Source organism: Nothoprocta perdicaria, unplaced genomic scaffold (assembly GCF_003342845.1).
Source record: "Nothoprocta perdicaria isolate Ctin4 unplaced genomic scaffold, notPer1 scaffold_75, whole genome shotgun sequence".
NCBI classification, from domain to species: domain Eukaryota; kingdom Metazoa; phylum Chordata; class Aves; order Tinamiformes; family Tinamidae; genus Nothoprocta; species Nothoprocta perdicaria.
In genome coordinates, this window is record NW_020456032.1 from 2,246,518 (window position 1) to 2,263,726 (window position 17,209).

General features: G+C 61.6%; 2 protein-coding genes across 2 annotated transcripts; one reads left to right on the forward strand and one right to left on the reverse strand.

The window, feature by feature from the left end:
* The first annotated feature begins 227 nt into the window (after positions 1-227).
* Positions 228-7,285, forward strand: QRICH2 (glutamine rich 2). Its single transcript, XM_026051396.1, has 13 exons — positions 228-674; positions 1,559-1,663; positions 2,954-3,263; positions 3,548-3,642; positions 3,765-3,865; positions 3,952-4,066; positions 4,215-4,466; positions 4,907-5,032; positions 5,137-5,211; positions 5,379-5,543; positions 6,176-6,297; positions 6,921-6,986; positions 7,180-7,285. Exons 1-13 carry the CDS (start codon positions 228-230, stop codon positions 7,283-7,285), a joined length of 2,085 nt encoding a protein of 694 aa, XP_025907181.1.
* Positions 7,286-11,249: 3,964 nt separating this feature from the next.
* Positions 11,250-17,208, reverse strand: UBALD2 (UBA like domain containing 2; the record flags this gene model as incomplete). Its single annotated transcript, XM_026051397.1, has 3 exons — positions 11,250-11,570; positions 16,541-16,603; positions 17,110-17,208. Coding segments are annotated over 3 exons (483 nt in total), but the record flags the coding sequence as incomplete, so codon positions are not given.
* Between the last annotated feature and the right edge of the window lies 1 nt (position 17,209).

Genomic DNA, 17,209 nt, shown 5'->3' on the forward strand with positions numbered 1-17,209 from the left:
CCCCCCCCCCGGGCTGAAAGGAGACCCGCGGGCGGGAAGGAGACCCCCAGGGAGGGCCCCGTCATTTGAATGGGGCTTCACCCCTTTCCCTATGGTTTGCGGGAGAGGAGGAGGAAGGAGGAGCGGGAGGAAGGCTGGGCAGCCCGACCCAGCTTCAAACACGCCGTTCCCCCCGCCAAGGTCGCACTGGAGGTTTTTGGTTGCGGCGGGCGCCACGGGCCGTTGCCATGGGGGAGATCAGCCTGCAGGAGCTGGCAGACCTGGCCATCGGCATGCCCGAGGTGGGCGCCGTCAACTTCAACGCGCTGCACAGCCTGCTGCACGCCATCCTGCAGCACCTCAACCTCAGCGACGTCAAGACCGAGGTGCACGAGGAGGGCCTGGCGCCGCTGCCCGCGCCGCCCCCGGACAGGATCCCGCTCCGCGAGAAGGAGAAACTGCCCTTGGACAAGCTGGAGAAGAAGGTGGTCGCAGTGGAGAGCCAGCTCCAGGGCATGGGCCGGCAGCTCCAGGAGCTGGAGAAGCAGATGGCCACCCTGGAAAACTTGCCCTCGGGGGCAGAGCTGCTAGAAAGGACCAAGAGCGGCTCGCAGGCCCCCTCCGTGGTGGCCGACATGTGGCAGATGATGCAGATGAAGAAGAAGATTGAAGCCAATGAGAGCGGCGTCTCCAAGGTAAGAGCTTCCTGCAAACGGAGCTCTGTGAGCTAAGCTTGATCCCCCAAAGATCAAGCTAACCCATAGAGGGTAATAGGACATTTTGACAACGAGTTTTAGGTTAGATCTGAGCTATGAGAAGCACCAAGACCATCTTGGGACATTACAGACACGTAGCACGGGTCCCYATGCCACTTGTTTCCCAGTAGCAGCAAGAGGAGATCTTGATCGCTGCCACGGAGTTAGAGTTGGGGCCAGAGAAAGGCCTGTCCCTGCTTGGTTTCTGGCCTGGTTTTGGTACCGGGCTCCGCTCGTGTCGTCCCTCCTCTGTGCTATCTAGCCATGGCTGCGCCTGGTCCTTGGAGATAGCTGTGCTCCTCAGGAGACGATCGTTGCAGGACCAGCGCAATCGGAGCCTGCTGGTGTTGCCCATTGCGCTTCATGGCAGCCGTGCGCTTTGCAACGAGGGCTGGTGGAGTCTCGGGGGAAGGAGCTGGGATGGAAACGCTGCTTCCAGAGGCACCACATCCTTCCGTGCCACCCATGAGAGCCGTTATGGTCTGACCCGCCTCTTCCCTAGCAGTGCCAGGCGCACAGAGGTCTCGCTCCTCCCAGCRGGTTCTCAGCAGCTCTGAGGTTTCATCCTCATCCACTCTCCTTCCCTCCATCGCCACAAAAAGCCCTGGGAGCAGGACCCCGGGGAGCTGCCATGCACGGGCTGGCACATCTGGAGGAATCCCTGGTGCCACCTGTGAGCAGCGGGTGTCCCCAGAGCGGGGACGTGGCCCCAGCTCCTGCTCGGAGCTAGCCGGGATTTGTCCCCCGCGGCGCGGCGGGCGCGGGGAGGGAGCGGAGCCGTCGCGGTCCTCGCGCAGCCCCGCTCACCCGCTCCGTCCCCGCAGGCCATGGCCCTCTTCCAGGACCTCCTCAGCGAGGTGAGCGGCGTCAAGGCCACCCAGCTGCACGTGGAGGAGGACGTGCGGAGGATCCAGGAGCTGCTGGGCTCGGTGAGCCGGTGCCGCGGGCCGGGCGGGTGCGGGATGGGGCTCGGCCAGCTCATCGCTCCCTGGTGTCTCCTTGCGTGCTCCAGTCCCAYGGCAGCATCTCAGGGATGGGCGTCCCCGCTGTGCAAGGATGCTGCCGATGCTGGAGGTTGGAACCTGCCCGTGACCTTGTTTCCTTTGTCCTCTTGTTTCCAGGAGCCGCAGCCGGGCCGGTTCTCCCCTGGCAGARCCCCCGGGATGGCTGCCAAGGCGACAGGGGTGCAGCCCAGCCCCACAGAGGGAACTCCAGGGACACAGCCCGACTCCGTGGGGACACAGGCAGGGCTGCCCGGAGCACCCGCCACCCAAAAGGGCCCTTCTGCACATGGGACAAGAGCTCCTGACACCAGTGCCAGCGCCCCGAGGACAGCGCCAGGGTCCCAGCGAGCCCAGGCCACTGTCCCAGGGCCACAATCAGGGTCCCCTGGCACTGGGGCCACTTTGCCCGGGCCACAGCCAGGGSTCCCTGGCACTGGGGCTGCTGTCCCTGGAATACAACCAGGATCCTCTGGCCCTCGGGCCACCATTCCAGGGACACAACCAGGGGCCTCTGGCACTGAGGCCGCTGTCCCTGGAACACAGTTGGGATCCCCTGGCACTGGGGCCACTGTCCCGGGGTCACAACCAGGGTCCCCTGGCACTGGGGCCACTGTTCTGGGGTCACAACCAGGGTCCCCTGGCACTGGGGCCACTGTTCTGGGGTCACAACCAGGGTCCCCTGGCAGTGGGGCCACCATCCCAGAGGCACAACCAGGATCCCTTGGCACTGGTGCCACTATTCCAGGGGCACCACCGGGGTCCCTTGGCACTGGGGCCACCGTCCCAGGGTCACAACCAGTGTCCCCTGGCACTGGGGCCCCTGTTCCCAGAACACAGCCTGGGTCCCCTGGCACAGAGACCACAGCCCCAGGGACACAGCCTGTGTCCTCTAGCGTAACAGCCACTGTCCCAGGGGCACAGCGGGCTTCCCCTCGCGCTGGGGTCACTATCTTGGGTGCACAGCCAGGACCCCCTGGCACTAGGGTGGGTGTCCCAGGCGCCCAACCAAGGTCCCCTGGCACTGGGGCCACCATCCAAAGATCACAAGCGGGATCCCCCAGCACTGGGGCCGCCGTGTCGGGGACACAGCCGGCACCTCCAGGGGTGCTGGCCGGAGGCGTGGAGGTTCAGCCCAGCCCCCTTGACAGCAGACCCATCCTCCCTGATGCTCAGACACCCCCCGTTGAGGCCGGACTTGATGCTCTGGGTGCTCAGGCTGATGCTGTGAGCCCTGAGGCTTCCCCCAGTGCCCAGGGCGCCCTGGCAGCCTCCCTGGCAGCCCAGCGCGGAGCAGAGTCCCCTGCAGCAGCCCAGCACCCTGTGTGCTCGTCAGGCATGGATGCCACCGCCGTGTCCTCTTTGGGGGAGAGGGACACGGCCCGCGTGGCGCTGGATGAGGCTCTGCAGCAGCTCGGGCAGCTCAGCAGCCTCTGCGCAGCCCTGCAGGAGCAGGTGGCCCAGCTGGCGCTGGCCAAGTGCGACCGCGCGGAGCTCGAGGAGCTGCGGCTGCGCCTGCTGGAGGCAGGTAGGGACACGCTGGGACCGGGAACAAGGGGCACGGGGGGTGACAGGACCCGAGGGGGATGTGTCCCACACCAGGGTGTCCTGTGTGGCTCAGTGCCAAGGGCAAGCTGGGCTCTTGGCTAGCGGGGAGGCTCGGGGCAGTCCTGCCTGTCTCCTGCCATGGCCCTGGTGCCACATCTGCTGCCAGGGGAGTTTCTCCTGTGGTGGTTTGGGAAGACTGGAGCACACTGTGCTGGCACCAAGCAAAACGCCCCCACCACCTTCCCTTGGGCCGCGTTTCTGCAGAGCAGAAGAGTGGCCGCAGCGACCTGGACGAGCTCCTGCGCCGCGTGGCCTCTCTGCAGAGCGTGGCCAGCGAGCTGCAAGGCGAAAAGGCAAAGGTGAGGGGACAGCGGTGTCACCAGCAGCCCTGCTTGCTGGACTGGGAGCAGGGAGAGGGGGTGACAAGCCACCAGGGTGGGGAGAGTGTGGGGTCAGTTCTGCACCTTGACACCCTTCCTAGATCAAGCATCTGCAGAACGTGGTTGAAAGGATGGCGGGAGCAGGCGCCGAGCAGAAAGCAGAGGGCACCAGCCAGATACAACTGCAATTGGGATGTCTCAGGTATAAGAAACCAGGAGGTTTCTGCACACGRGGTGTCCCCCGCTCTGGTGTGACCCTGCTCATCCCATCCCTGTGACATCGGCCAGGGCCATGGTGCAAGAGATAGAGAAAGAGCTGAAGGAGCTGAGAGAGAAGCAGGATGGAGCCAAAGCCCATCTGGAGCAGTCAGTGACCGATGTGGCCGACAACCTGCAGGAGCAGGTCAGGCAACCAGGGAGGGCTGCGTTCCCATCACGGGCATCTCAGCATCCTCCTCTATCCCTGCTTTAACCCGCCAGGGTCTGCAGCACCCAGGCTCCTCAGCCACCGTGATCCCATCTCAAATCCATTCCCTCTCCCCTTGATGCAGCTGGACAAGCTGAGGTGCGTCATGGAGAACATGATGGCCTCGTCTTCAGCCTTGCTGTCCATGAGCGTGCCGGCCAGCCCGGAGCTGAGGCAGGCTGCGGTGCAAGCCACGTGCCCGGCTTGCAGCCTGGACGTCAGCGAGCAGGTCAGGCAGCTTTTCCAGCGCTACGAGCAGCTCCAGCGCCTGGTTAACTCCTTTGTGGAGCGGCAGGCGGAGATCAAGGCGGCGAGGCAGATACCGTCGAGGAGCCAGGTAGGAGATGCTGTTGTCCTGATGTCACTGCAGCCAGCGGTGACTTTTGGTGCAGATGTAGATGCTCAGCAACACTGCCAACCTTCGAACATAAAAGATGAGCATGCTCAGGTCCCAAAGATCAGCTTTGAGGGAAACTGCACCCCAGGGAATGTCCTTGGAGGACAGAGCTCCAAGGACAGAGCTCCAAGGACATACCAGCTCTGTGCTGAGCAGCCCGGGCTTGGGCCAGGCTGGATACTGGTGTCCTCTCACTCCATGGTCTCTTAATTTCTGCAGAGTGCCTCTGTCTCCGCTTCGTGAGCCAGAGACAAAAATCCTGTCCTGGGGCTGGGTGATGTGTAGGGATCCCAGCCCTGTGTCCTGCCTGCCTGCTTCTCCCTCCGGSGCCATGAGCGACCCGTTGCACAGCCCCGTGTCGTTGTCTCTCCTCCATGCAGCAGGACGAGGAGGTTCTGAGGCACGTGCAGGCCACCATCCTGCAGGTGCAGGAGGACTGCGAGAAGCTCAACTCCATCACAGGGGATCTCGTGGACGACCATCGCCAGAAACAGAAAGATATCGAGGTGAGTGGTGTCCGCCCCTCCAGACAGGGACTGCTTGGAAGGTGCCCCTCAACCCTCTGGTGCTGGGGCTGGGCTTCATCTTTGAATGTCTTCTGTGTTCAAAGGCTCTGTTCCTGTCTCTGGAGAAACTGGAAAAGGAGAAAGCAGACAAGGAGGACCTGGTGACAGAATTGGATGTGGTAAGATGACAGAAAAACAAAGTGTCCACCAAGGCAGCYGTAGGAACTGTGACAAGTCCACACTGTCCCTTTGGTGCTCAGGCTCTGTGATTCTACCTGTCCTTTTTGCCTCTCTATCACATCCCTTTTCCCTTCTCCATCACTCTCCTTTCCTCCCTCTTTGCTAGAAAGCAGACAGGGCAGCACTGGCTGCCAAGGTCAACYGCTTGCAGTTTGATGCCACCATGGAGCACGTGAACAAAATGGTCCAGGACATGCTGAACAGGATCACAGGGCAGGAGCAGGATTGGCACCACATCCAACAAAAGCTTGTTGAAGAGATGAACTCCAAGGTAAGTGTGTCCAAGGGGCAGTCTCCTGCCAGCCCTCGCAGAGGCAAATCCTCCAGTGGGTTTGTACCAGGGCCAGGTGCTGTTTCTACCAGGAGAACTGGTGCTTCATGCGTGACCCGGTTCCCATTTCCCTGCCCTTGAAAGCACAGGGACTCCTCTTGACCTTGCCCCTTGCTCTACCGCATCTCTTTGCCTTTGGATTTGCACCGTAYGGATCCCAAGGGCATTTCCTGCAGCCTGCCCTCCTGCCAGCTCRTTGGGAGGTGCTTGGTCTGCCCTAGAAGCTGCCAGCCTGTCCGTGAGGAGGGCAGGGGGGCTTCCCGTGGTGGGATGAGCACTGTTGGGCTACGCCACTCCCCTCGCTGCGGTTTGGCCCCTGCAGAGCCCTCTGCAAATTACCCCRTGGGACATCAAGACATCACACAGCTCCTGCGTCCACCCCAGCGGCTGCACCCAAACCTGCACCAGGGCCAGCACCAGGGAAGCCCAGGGGATCTCTTGGTCCATGGGCAAACCCTAGCACGGCCGCAAGCACCCAGCTGTGGATCCCTTCCCGGTCCCTACGGAGCCTTGGGGGCTGCAGCGGTGCAGCCGGTGGCGAGCGGCTTGCTGAGCTCCCGTCCCGTCTGCAGCTGGACCGTGTGGAGCTGACGCCGTTCCGCCAGCGGCTCGAGGAGCACTGGAAGAGCCTCCTGAAGCAGCTCCAGGAGAAAGCACCATGCATGGAGGCAGACGACGCAGCCGGCATTCGGAAGTACGTAGGGTGGGCAGGAGCCCAGAGGGCTGAGCACCCTGAATGCACGCGATTAAAGCACCTTCACCCGTACGTGTCCTGTCCCCTCGCACCGTGTCCCCGGACACTTGTTCTGTCCTAGAACCCAACTGGTTTGGCGAGTGCAGGTTCATCGTGCAATAACGATGCACACGTAACGGTGRGGCCGACCCTGCTCCTGCTCATCTCCTCAAGCCAGGAGTGAGCAGCAGCTTCCTGATTGCCTTAGGATAACATTCCCACCCTGGATTTAGGGAGAAAGCCTGCGGCCTGCGGCTCTGGCACCATTGGGTGCCATTGGGTGCCGCTGCGGTGTTGAAGGACATGAGCGCAGAGCAGGTGTGAAGGTGGTGGGGTTAGGGAGGTGCAGATTGCATGTAGCTGCTCTGTGGATTCTCAGGTGCCTAATACACAGTTGAGCTGCTCCCAGAYGCAATACCAAGAGGAACCTCTCTTCCCCGTCTTGCCACCTTGGTTTGCAAAGCCTGTAGCACCTCAGTGCCTTAGAGAGCTCTTGGGGCTCAAATGAGGTGGCTCGGGCAGAGGGTGGAGACCCGCACGGCGCTGCTCGCGGGCGGCTCGCTGAGCCCTTCTCTCCTCTGCAGGCAGCTGCTGGCTCATTTCCACTGCGTGTCCTGCGACCGCTCCCTCAACATGCTGGTGCCCAGCCCGTAAGTGCCCTTTCAGACACGGGACCCAGCGAGCTGTGGTCTCTCGCGTGCAAGACAGGCCGGGATGGCACCGGGACACGGATAGCGGGGTCTCCAGGTGCCTCCTGCCACCTCAGTCTGGCTGCACCGAGGCTCGGCGTTTGCGAAGGGCAGGAGCCCGGTGCAGCCCTCGCTGCCCTGCCTCTGTCCACAGGCACGTCCTGGCCATTCCGTCCATGCCRGCGCTGCCCTCGCGCCACTCCGGGCGCCCACACGCTGTCTTCGAGCTGGARCAGATACGGCAGCACGGCCGCAGGTAGCCGCGCGGGAGGAGTTGTGCCTGGTCTCRTCTCGCCGCTGTGCAGCAGCGAGGCACGATCCCCTCCTGCATTACCCCAGAGGCAGCTCTGCTCCCTGTCGCGCTCCCTGTCCCCGTGTCCCTGTCACCCTCCCTGTGTCCCTGTGTCCCTGTCACCCTCTCTGTCTCCTCTCACGCAGCCTGCGCTGGGGCCCGGCCGGGCCGCGCTCTCCGCTCGCCGGCCCGCCGCTGGAGCGGGGCCTGCGCGGCGCCCACGAGTGCCTGGAGCGGCACATGGAGGCCGTGCAGCTGCACTACGGCGGCGGCACCAGGGCCAGCAGCCACACGATCCGGGACCTGCTGCAGCTGCCCTGCCTCGGCCCTGCGCTCCAACGGTGCGGCGGGGCGGGGGACCGGGCGGGGAAAGCCGAGCCGTGGCGGGGAAACCGAGTCTCGGCGTCCACAGCGAGCGGGCAGCCGAGTGCGAGTACCTGAGCGTGGCGCGGCCGTGCGGGGGCCGGCACACGCTCACGCACCCGCTGCAGCGCTGCCTCCACCTGCGGCAGCCGGYGCGCGGCCTCCCGGCGCAGCCCGACGCCGTCGCCGCGGCCAAGGTAGGGAGCGGGCAGCGGCGCCCGTGTTCTCCACGCCCTCCTTGAAAGCTGCTCTGAGCTGGGYCGCTTTTGGGRCGGGGATGGCGCTCCCTGCTGTAGKCCTGTCTAGGGTKTCCAAGCCACGCGCATGTGATGAGTTGTGTCTGGTCTCATCCCTTTTGAAAGCAGATGCCCAAGAGCCCGGCTGGGTGCCCGGGCTCAGCCCAGGCYGTGTCTCCTCCTCTGGGTCACCCTAGGGAAGGAAAGGCCGGGGCAGGGTGTCCGACAACAAGGCTCCCGTCGGCGAGCTGCGTGCTCGGAGCCGGGGTGGCGCAGCCGGAGCTGCTGGGCCCCCCGATTCCCGCTTCCTCTTGCAGCACGACGAGATGGAGCTCCTGGGCCAGGACGGCCACGTCTACAAGGGCCGCAGGGACACACTGCTGCCGGCCATCGCCGGCAAGGAAGGTGAGGGGAGGGCAGGCGGGGGCCAGCGGCCGCCCTCCAGCGCGGCTGGGGTGGGACGTGGGGCTGGGCGAATGTCCCCAAGCATTGCAAGAAGGACCCCAGGAAGCACCAAGTGCTTGGGGACGCCATGTCGGCACCCTCAGGGCGGGAAACCTGAGGCAAAATCCTCCCCCGTTGCTCGCAGGCTCCCCAGGGAGGAAGAACAAGCCACCCTGCCGGCCGTGGGCCGCCCCGGACGCCAGGGCCCCGCTGTCGCGCCCGCAGAGCGCCTCGACGCCGCGCAGCGCTCCGGGCTCGGCCGCCGCGGCGCTGCAGGAGCGTCCCCCGTCGCTGCTCGGCGTCCCGCAACCGGGGGGCTCCGGGACGCGGGGCGGGGGGCTCCGCGCGGCGGCGAGGGACAGCGGGGTGGCCGCGAGCACCGCGCTGCCTGAGGCCCGGGGCTCGCGCCCCGCTGAGACCGCGCAATAAAGGGTGCTGGGTGAGCACTGCGAGGTGCCAGCATGAACCCCCGKGGCGTCCCTCGTCCTGGCCCACGGAGCACGGGCACGGTTTATTTACTGAAATGGCTTTGACGGGGCCTGATTTATGGCCAGGGTGAATGGCAGCAGCTCCGCTCGGTGACGACCTGCCCTTGACCTGCTCGCTCAGGAGAGCTCGGGAGCGGTTTATTTCCCTTGGGGGCAGGGAAGCGGCACCAAGGGTGCTTGCCAACACGGCGTGGGTCTGGCCTGGGTTGCTGGGCCGGGTGGGAGTCCCGGGCCTTGCCCTGCAGGATGGGAAAGCCGTGTGGCATGTTGAGACCTAGCGCCACTCATGTCATTAGTGGCTGGTACCAAGGAGGGGATGGCAACCCCTGGAAGTCCTGCAAGCGAGSCTGGGCATCTAGGGAGGGCACTCCGAAACCTTGGAGCGGCCACAGARCCCGTGCCCAGCCCTGGGGCCCTTGAGCTGGCCTTTCTGGGAGACTCCAGCGCAAGSAGCCGGAGTGCAGGACAGTGAAGGACCATCCTGGGGCACCAGGAAGGCYCAGCACCTGGGCCATTCTTGGAGAAGGGTCAACTCACCCAGCTGTGACCTGTTTCCCCATCATTGCCCAGCTGGGCATCATCTATGAGGAGAGCCCAGCASTAGCTTTGTCCTTGGCTCTTGGTGCTGCCAGCTCTGCTGCTCTCTCCGGAGCCGGTGAGTAGTCCCAAGTAGGGGATTCTTTTCTTCCTTTTCCTCTCAGAGGACACACGGTGTCAGAGGTCTGTCGGCCCTTCCTAGGGGGACAGGAATTGTGCTCCTTGGTGTCCTTGGAGCTGCTGTGCTCTTGTTTTGGTTTTCACCCATCTGCTTGCTGAATGGGAGCAGGGRTAAAGGCAGCGAGCGAAGGCAGCTCCTTTATTTTAACACTGATGTTTAAGAAGGGCTAAATCGGGTCCAGATGAGGCTGCTCCCACCTCATCAGAGGAGCCGGTGGCCGCACCGCTTGGCACCACGGCACCTCGCTGCAGTGGCCGCTACCCACACCGGGGCAGCAGCGTGCAGTGCATTTCTATGGGTGATTTAGTGGCTTTTCACTCATGAGAAGTGAGGGATGAGGCTGGGGCTGCCTGGGGGTCTATTTTGCTTTACTTCGGGTGCAAAACTCTGTCCTGGTTATTGGGAGTCYTGCAAAAAGCCCCTGCCCATCTGGYGCATGGGCGTTTTGGAGCTGGTGGCTCCGTAGGTGGAAGGTTTGGGTTCTGCCAGCAGCTTTGCTCCCTGATGTCAAGACTCGTTATTTAGCTGTGTCGCAATATCCTCGGCTTGGGGAGCCGGCTCCCTCCTGCTCTTGCCAAGGGCAGCGCTCATGGCCCAGGGCTGTCACCCACAGTCGTCCCCGGCTGCAGAAGGTGACCACTGGCATCCCAGTCCATCCTGTGGGGAGCAGGACAGGGAAGGTCTTGCCCTTGTTCTCATCTCTGCTCTAAGCTGCTTCTCAGGAAAGAGAAAAGGCAGGGACAGCTAGTGTTAAAAAAGTGTGGTTTTTTTATTATTTTTAAATTAATAGAAAAAATTCAACCTGTTTTTGTTGTGGTTTTTGTTGTTGTTGTTTTTTTTTTTTTTTTAAGCAAGATTGATTTAAAAATTAAAAAAAAAAAAGAAGCCCTGGCTCCCTCGGTTTCCTCCTCCTCCTCCGGGAAGGGCCGTGAGCAGCAGGGACAGCACTGGGGGCCATCACCTTGTTAAATGAGAGCCCCCCCAGCTCGGCCTCGCAAACAGCATCTCCAGATCAGGATCCAATGGGAGGGATCCTGGGGGCRTCCAGGCCGGGATAATTTCCAAAGTGAAAGGAGGGTCACTTGGTTTAATCACAGCAACAAGCGTCCAGGAACATCCAGAGCTGCCGTCRTGCTGAGCTGGGACGTGGGCAGGGGTTGCGGCACTGTGGCAGCTGCAGTGCTAAAAATCCACTGATTTGGGAGTGTTTTTGGGTTTTTTTTTCCTCCCTTCCCACCTTGTATCCCTGTGGTCGGGGGGTGCCGGGAGCTGGAGCGATGGAGCTGGGGGGACTGGGCAGTGCCCCCCACTCCAGCACGGCCACGAGCCCCTCTGTGCGCAGCCGAGCGGTGCCACCTCCCAGCCACCCACCCGCTGCTCATTCTCTCTGGACTTATATACATTAGATATATTTATATATTATAGTTATATATTAAAAAAAAAAAAAAAGGAAAAAACGACTCTCGCAAGGCAGCTGTTGTGGGCCAGTGACCACCCCTTCTCACCTCAGGGGGGGGGAAAAAAAAAACCCCAAAAACTAGAAAATGGTTCCAGTGCGTTTCTCAGGACTCCCCTGCTCCTTATCCTTGGCCTTATCTCCCAAACCTTTTCTCTGCCCCCCACCCCGTCCCTCCCTGCCAAACCGCCCCCTTCCCCAAGCCCCCCTGCRTGGGCGGCCCAGTCTTATCTCTGCCCGTCCATTGTGGCCACGGGCGGCTGCGGGGGGGCGGTGGGCGCCGGGCCGGGGGGCCAGGCGGGGGCCGCGTGGTGCAGGTGGTGGTGGCGGCCGTGGGCGGTGGGCGACGAGGGCGGCAGCCAGGCGGGCTGGTGGCTGGGGGGCGACGAGGCCCAGAAGGGGCTGAAGCTGCCGGGCGGCGAGCAGGCCATGGAGGCGATGGGGCTGCTGCTGCTCTGCAGGCTCTCCGACGTGCGCAGCTTGGAGAACATGGCGAGGGCGTCCGGGAAGTTGGGCGGAGTGGCCGGTGTGTTGCTGGGGGTGCACATCTGCCGGGAGAGAGGAGGCCGGAGGGGTCACGGCAGGGAGGGAGCGGGAGCGCGYGGGCACCGCGGCCGGGCACGCGAGCGGCAGCGCGATGGGATGCACGGGAGCGGGGGGTATTCAGGGGCAAGAGGGGATGCTGGCTGTGCCCGTCCCCCCGGGTCCTCTAGCATGAGCTAGATATAATATCTATAATAYCTATATTATAAATACATATTATAGTTATATATTATAGATATAATAGCGGGAGCTGAAATAGGAAGGGGCTCCCCTCAGCRTGGCCTGGGGCAGCCCTTGGAAACACCCGTGTCCCGCTTGGCTGCTTCCCTCTGCTTTAGCACCGCAGCTGGTGCCTTGTGACCAAAAATACCCCAGCACTTTGGCGCCTTTCTCTAGAAGGGGCTTGGGTGCAGGGAAGCAGGTGGCCCAGGGCGCCTGGCTCCTCTCCGCAAGCTCTCAGGAACTGGCACGGGGTTGGGAAGGCGCTCGCAGCCCTGCAGAACTCGCAGCTTTCCCAGGACCCACAGAGCAGGAAAAGACCCAACACGTGGCGAGCAGTTCCTGGTTCCAGGACGGGCTTTTTCCCCTTCAGTCCAGGGCCCCGTTCCCATCAATTCACAACGCTGCTCTTCCCTGTGCGAGCAAGGCTGGGTTTGCACCCGAGCAGCAGCACCATAAAGGCAGCGCCGGCGCTTCCGCAGGCCTGGGGCACGGCCGTGCCGCGCTGTTCCTGGTAAAGCCAGTGTCTTCTGTGTACCCAGCTAAATTTAGCACCACGTCTCCACCTCCTTCCTCGGGGCCTCCTCCTCCTCCCTCGGGCTTGGCCCTGTGCAGCCCCGGCCCTTTTCGCAATGAATCTCACCGCCCACTCGCTGTGCGGTTGCAGGTGGAGGAAAATCCGGGCCGGGCTCGTGCCCACAGTGGGGACCCGCTGCACCCGGCAGCAATGAAACCCCCAGCCCGCGAGCGGCAGGGACCCAGCTCGTCCTGCAAAAGCCCCTGCAAAGGAGGGGATGGGGGGAAAATCCCCCCCCCCGGCCGCCGGGCTTGCTGCTGTCCCCCTTCAATGCAGGCTGGCTGTGGCGGGCTCGCTCGGGCACCGCGCACGGATTTGGCGCCGGGTGGGTTTTAGAAATAGCTGCAGGTGGTCAAGCGCTGTCCCTAGGGCAGGAACTGTCTTGAGGAATCTTCCCTTCCCGCTCGCCAGCTCTGTGAGGGGGGATAGGGCACATTTGTGTGATACGGGTCCCACATCACCTTGAGTTAACCTTAGTGAGTGCTGATGTACTCTTGGGCTCCGGCCTGGGAGCCTGCTTGGAGGAAAGGGATCTGTGGATGTATCTGGACCTGCCAGATCTGCATCCCCAGGCAAAGCCGGGTGTTTTGCCACGGGCTTTGCCATGATGGGTGTGAGGAACTGTCCCCCCTGCATCCACAGAGGGCTCTTGTGGCCACAGGAGAGCTCCGACAGTCCAAAGTGACCCCAGGAAGCCCCTTATGTTTGGGCTGTGGCAGCAGAAGATGGTCACCATGTTAGTGTGGTGTGAAGCGATTCCAGAAGCGTTTCCTCCCTCCACGTTTCAGGTGTCTTTTTGGCAATTTGGCATCTGTGAGACACTTCAGAGAAGGAAGAGTTCCCGTGTCTCCTCATTCCAGGGTTTTATCTCAGCAGTGGGACCAGCCAGGCCTGGTTGCGGGTGAAATGCGGGACCAGGTGCTTGCTAGCCAGCAAGGGCCCAAATTCATGTCTCGGGATGTCTCTCCTCCWCCAGCCTTCCTCTCCATTCCCAGGCTGTTCTTACGAACGTTCAGATTTAGACTAAACTCCAACAGCACCACTAGGAAGCGGGTTCCTTCTGTGGGTTCCTTCTGTTCCTGAGACTTGCCACCTCGAGGGCTCTCCTCTGCATCTCTGGGTGTGAATTCCATCACAATTTCCACGTGCGTTATCGTAGGCAGTGTCTCCCTTTGRGATGGGAGCGGAGCGATCTACGATAGGGAGCCAGGCACGAGATGTCCCCACAGGACATCCTCCTTCCATGGACAGAGTTCCTACGCTGCTATAAATCCATATAAACTCCTTATGGCAACGGAGAAGCRGGTCAATGCCCAACTGACTTCTCGTAGAGTTGCTTTCCCAGCCGCTACAGGACTCCACCTACCAACACAGGAAAAGCAGCTTCTGTTCCCAAACATCCTCGACAGCCACCTCTTCTGCTCAGGATGCTCAGGATCTCTTCTCCATCCTGCCCGTGCCCGGAGCAGGACGGTTGTGATCCAGTTGCTTTGGAAAGATGTAGGGCCCCGCTTGTCCTTGGGCCGTGCGGGCACGTCTGCCGCTGAACCTTCACCCCAGGGCAGATGCCAGCCYGCGCCGAGGTTGTTTTTCAATCCAAGCAATTAAAAAACAAATAAGCGGAGGAGATAAACGGCTTTCCAGAGCTCGGCCACTAACGTGTCCCCTCTCCTCTGCCAGGTTAAYGCTGAGGGCAGAGCTGGGGCCGCTTCTCCCTCTCCCTGCTTGCGTTTCTGGGGAACTAATTCTGGAGCTCACCTCGAACCGTGGTAAAATGGCTTTTATTTTAAATAAAAATACGGCAGTATCTGAACAGAGATTTGGTCCAAAAACACTCTAACTTCAAGCCACTCTGTTCAAAAAAAAAAAAAAAAAAACCCACCATAAATAATCCAAATACCAGCTCCAGCCTGAGGTGAGAGATGCTGCTGGAGGGGACACGCAGCTCAGTTTCTGGGGTGTCGTTTGCAGGATTAATTGAAAACTGCTGTATAATTTATAATTATTGCCTTCCTCCTCCTCTTTTTTTTTTTTCTTTTTGCAAGGAGCTGCTCACAACTGGCTGCTAAAAGGATCTGTCCCACTTCAGGCCCGACAGCTCCGGCAAGGATCTTTCCAAGATGAATGATACGCAGGGAATTTCGCAAGCCGCAGGGAGTACCTGCCATCCCCAGGGAAGCAGCTCGCCCGGCATGAGGGTGAAGGTGCTGCTCGGGGCTGCGACGTGGTACCGGTTTGCTCAGAGCTTTGTTCCACCCAGCTTTAAAAGTAAATAGAAACTGAGGTTGTAAAGCCCCTCTTAACCTCCCTCCCTGCCCTGGAAGAGCTGCTCGAGGCGTTTTACGCTGGAGCAACATCAAGATACTGTTTTTTGGGGGTGGGTGAGAAGGGAATAGGAGCAAAAATGCCAAAAATGCCACAGGGAAATGAGAGGAACACCTGGGAGAGATGGTTTCATGCTGCTTGTCACGGCACGGAGCACGGCATATTCTGCAAACTCCCTGGTCAATGCCAATCTGGCAGTAAGGAAAACAAAGYAGGCAGCAAGGGGAGGAAAGTTGGTGTTTTTGGCCCAAGCAGGGCTGTGTTGTGGCACAGGTCTGGGATTTGCAAGGCAGCGAGGAGCTGTGCAGGACAATCCTGTCCCCACAACTCGGCTTTGACCCAGGGCAGGAGCCTCCTTTGTGAGCAAAAGAGGAGCAGGAGTCAAAAATGCTTCGGATGTGAGTGTTTCAGGACTGAGACGTAGTGTTTCGGGGCAGAACCACAGTGATTCAAGCCCAACATTGTGGTTTCCCCTCACTTAAAAGGAAGCGAAACGGGTCTGAGGTGGGTCTCGCATCGCTCTGTTCTCAAGCAGTCCAAATACCAGGAATCAGTGTGTTTCGTCACAGCCTGTTTTGCATCAAACTTCCTGCAGCAACTGGGCACTAACTGATTCAAAGGAGGAAGGAATCAACCTGCCGAGCTTTTTCTCAACATTTTCAGGCCTGCAGCTCCTGGTTTGTCTCCCTTTCCCTTCTCCAACTGGGAAAGACTTTTCTCCCCCCTCATGAGATTAGTATCTCCCAGGCTTTCCAAAGCACTAGTTAGAACAGGGCTTGACAACTGCAAGGTCCGTGAAAGTCTGTCCTTCAAGCCACCCAAAAGCCTCCTCCTAGTGGGAATTTTCCAGCYAGTTTACAAATAAAAGCTCGAGGAGCAGAGCTCTCCTGCACTAAAGGAACGAGATAAAAATCTAGTTCCTCTCAGAGAGCCATTGTTTTCCAGGCAGGTTCCTGCCCCTCTCCCTGAAATGCACTGATTTCAGGGTTGGGCAGCTGGGCCAGCTCCGAATTTCTGGCGCCTGGGATCTCAGGCTCCTCCTCGCCCGGTGCTCACTCACTTTTTGGGGAGCTCACTTGTTCTTCAGAGGGGGAAAGAGCATGTTGTGCTGGCGCGCACCGATAACCTCCCACTGCAGCGAGCGCRGCAACACGGAAGAAATTTTGCATCAGAAAATAAATAAATAAAGGGTTTGGAAGCAGCAGGGGAAAGCTGGTAAGGCAGGAAGTGGCGGGGCAAAATTAGGTTTCCCCAAGAAAAAGTTTCCCCTTTGCCGCTAGAGAGTGGGGCCCAGAGGCAGGATTCCCACAGCGGGCACTAAGAAAGCGCGGACTAAAACTCGCCTTAGCCTAGACGCGCTCTTCAACCTTTGCCACGGTTCAGCTGGCTCCAGGGGGAGGGGAGAACCAAGAAAAGCAAAACAAAAGCAAAACCCACCGGGCAGGACACAAGTTCCCGGGCGCCGCCAGCGGGCCTTGCCCTCGGCCAAGGTCAAGCGGTGCCGGTGGCGGCGGGGCCCCCGCTCCGGGCGCGCGGAGCGGCGCGGCGCTCGCAGACACCAACTATTTCCTGGCAGACATTTTAGCTCGTGTTTACATTTGCCGGCCGTGTGTTTCTCCGGTGGCGGAGCAATATGGCTGTCAGGGGAGCTGACAGCTCCGGGGGGGCTGTTGTGGCCCCCCCGTTGTCACCAGGGCCCCCCACGGTGGGGGGACGTGCGTGGCACCAGGCAGCCGCGTGGGTGGGAACGGGGCTTTCCGGGTGCTTTYGGACGCGGAGCTGGGCTCGCCGGAGGGGAGCGGGGAGGGCGCCGCGCGGGGACCCCGGCGGCACGCGCCAAGTTTCCGCACTTACCATCTGGTGGTGGTGGTGGCTGTTGGGAATGTTGCTCTCCTGGAAGAAGGCGCTCAGCGCGGTCTGCGGGGAGCACAGGGCACGGCTCGTCACCCCCACCAAGGCGGGACGGAGGGAAAGGCGGCGGGGCCGGGGGCTGCGCGGGGCCCCCCGCCCCACCTGCACCCCGCGGAGCCGGCAACGTGAGCGCCCCGAAACGCCGCTTCCTTGTCCGGCCTCTGCCGGCGTCTCCAGTGTTTTTGTCGGGGGGGGGGGATGGAAGGCAGGTTCTGCCTGCAGGCCCAGGGGCGGGGGGCCCCACGCGGGCCCCCTGGCGGTCCCTGACCCCGCTCGTGTCCCCGTCCCGCGTGGCTCCGCTTACAGCCTCTGTCAGGAGGGTTTATTGTGTGTGTGGGGGGGGTGTTCACCACTCGGCACCCCCCAAAGCGAGCAGGGCCTCGGCGCTTCCCACGCGCGACCGCCCGCACCCCCCCCCCACGTCCACCCGCGGTGGGGGCGGCGGAGACCGGGGGGGGGGGCTGCCGTGGGTGCCCCCCCCCCCGCGCGGTCCCCACGCGGCGGCCACGCACCTCGAACTGCCAGTGCGCCGCCTGCAGCAGCTGCTTGGCCTGGTCGGCGGCGCAGCCGGCCGCCAGCACGAACTGGTTGATCATGACCTGGTGCCGCAGC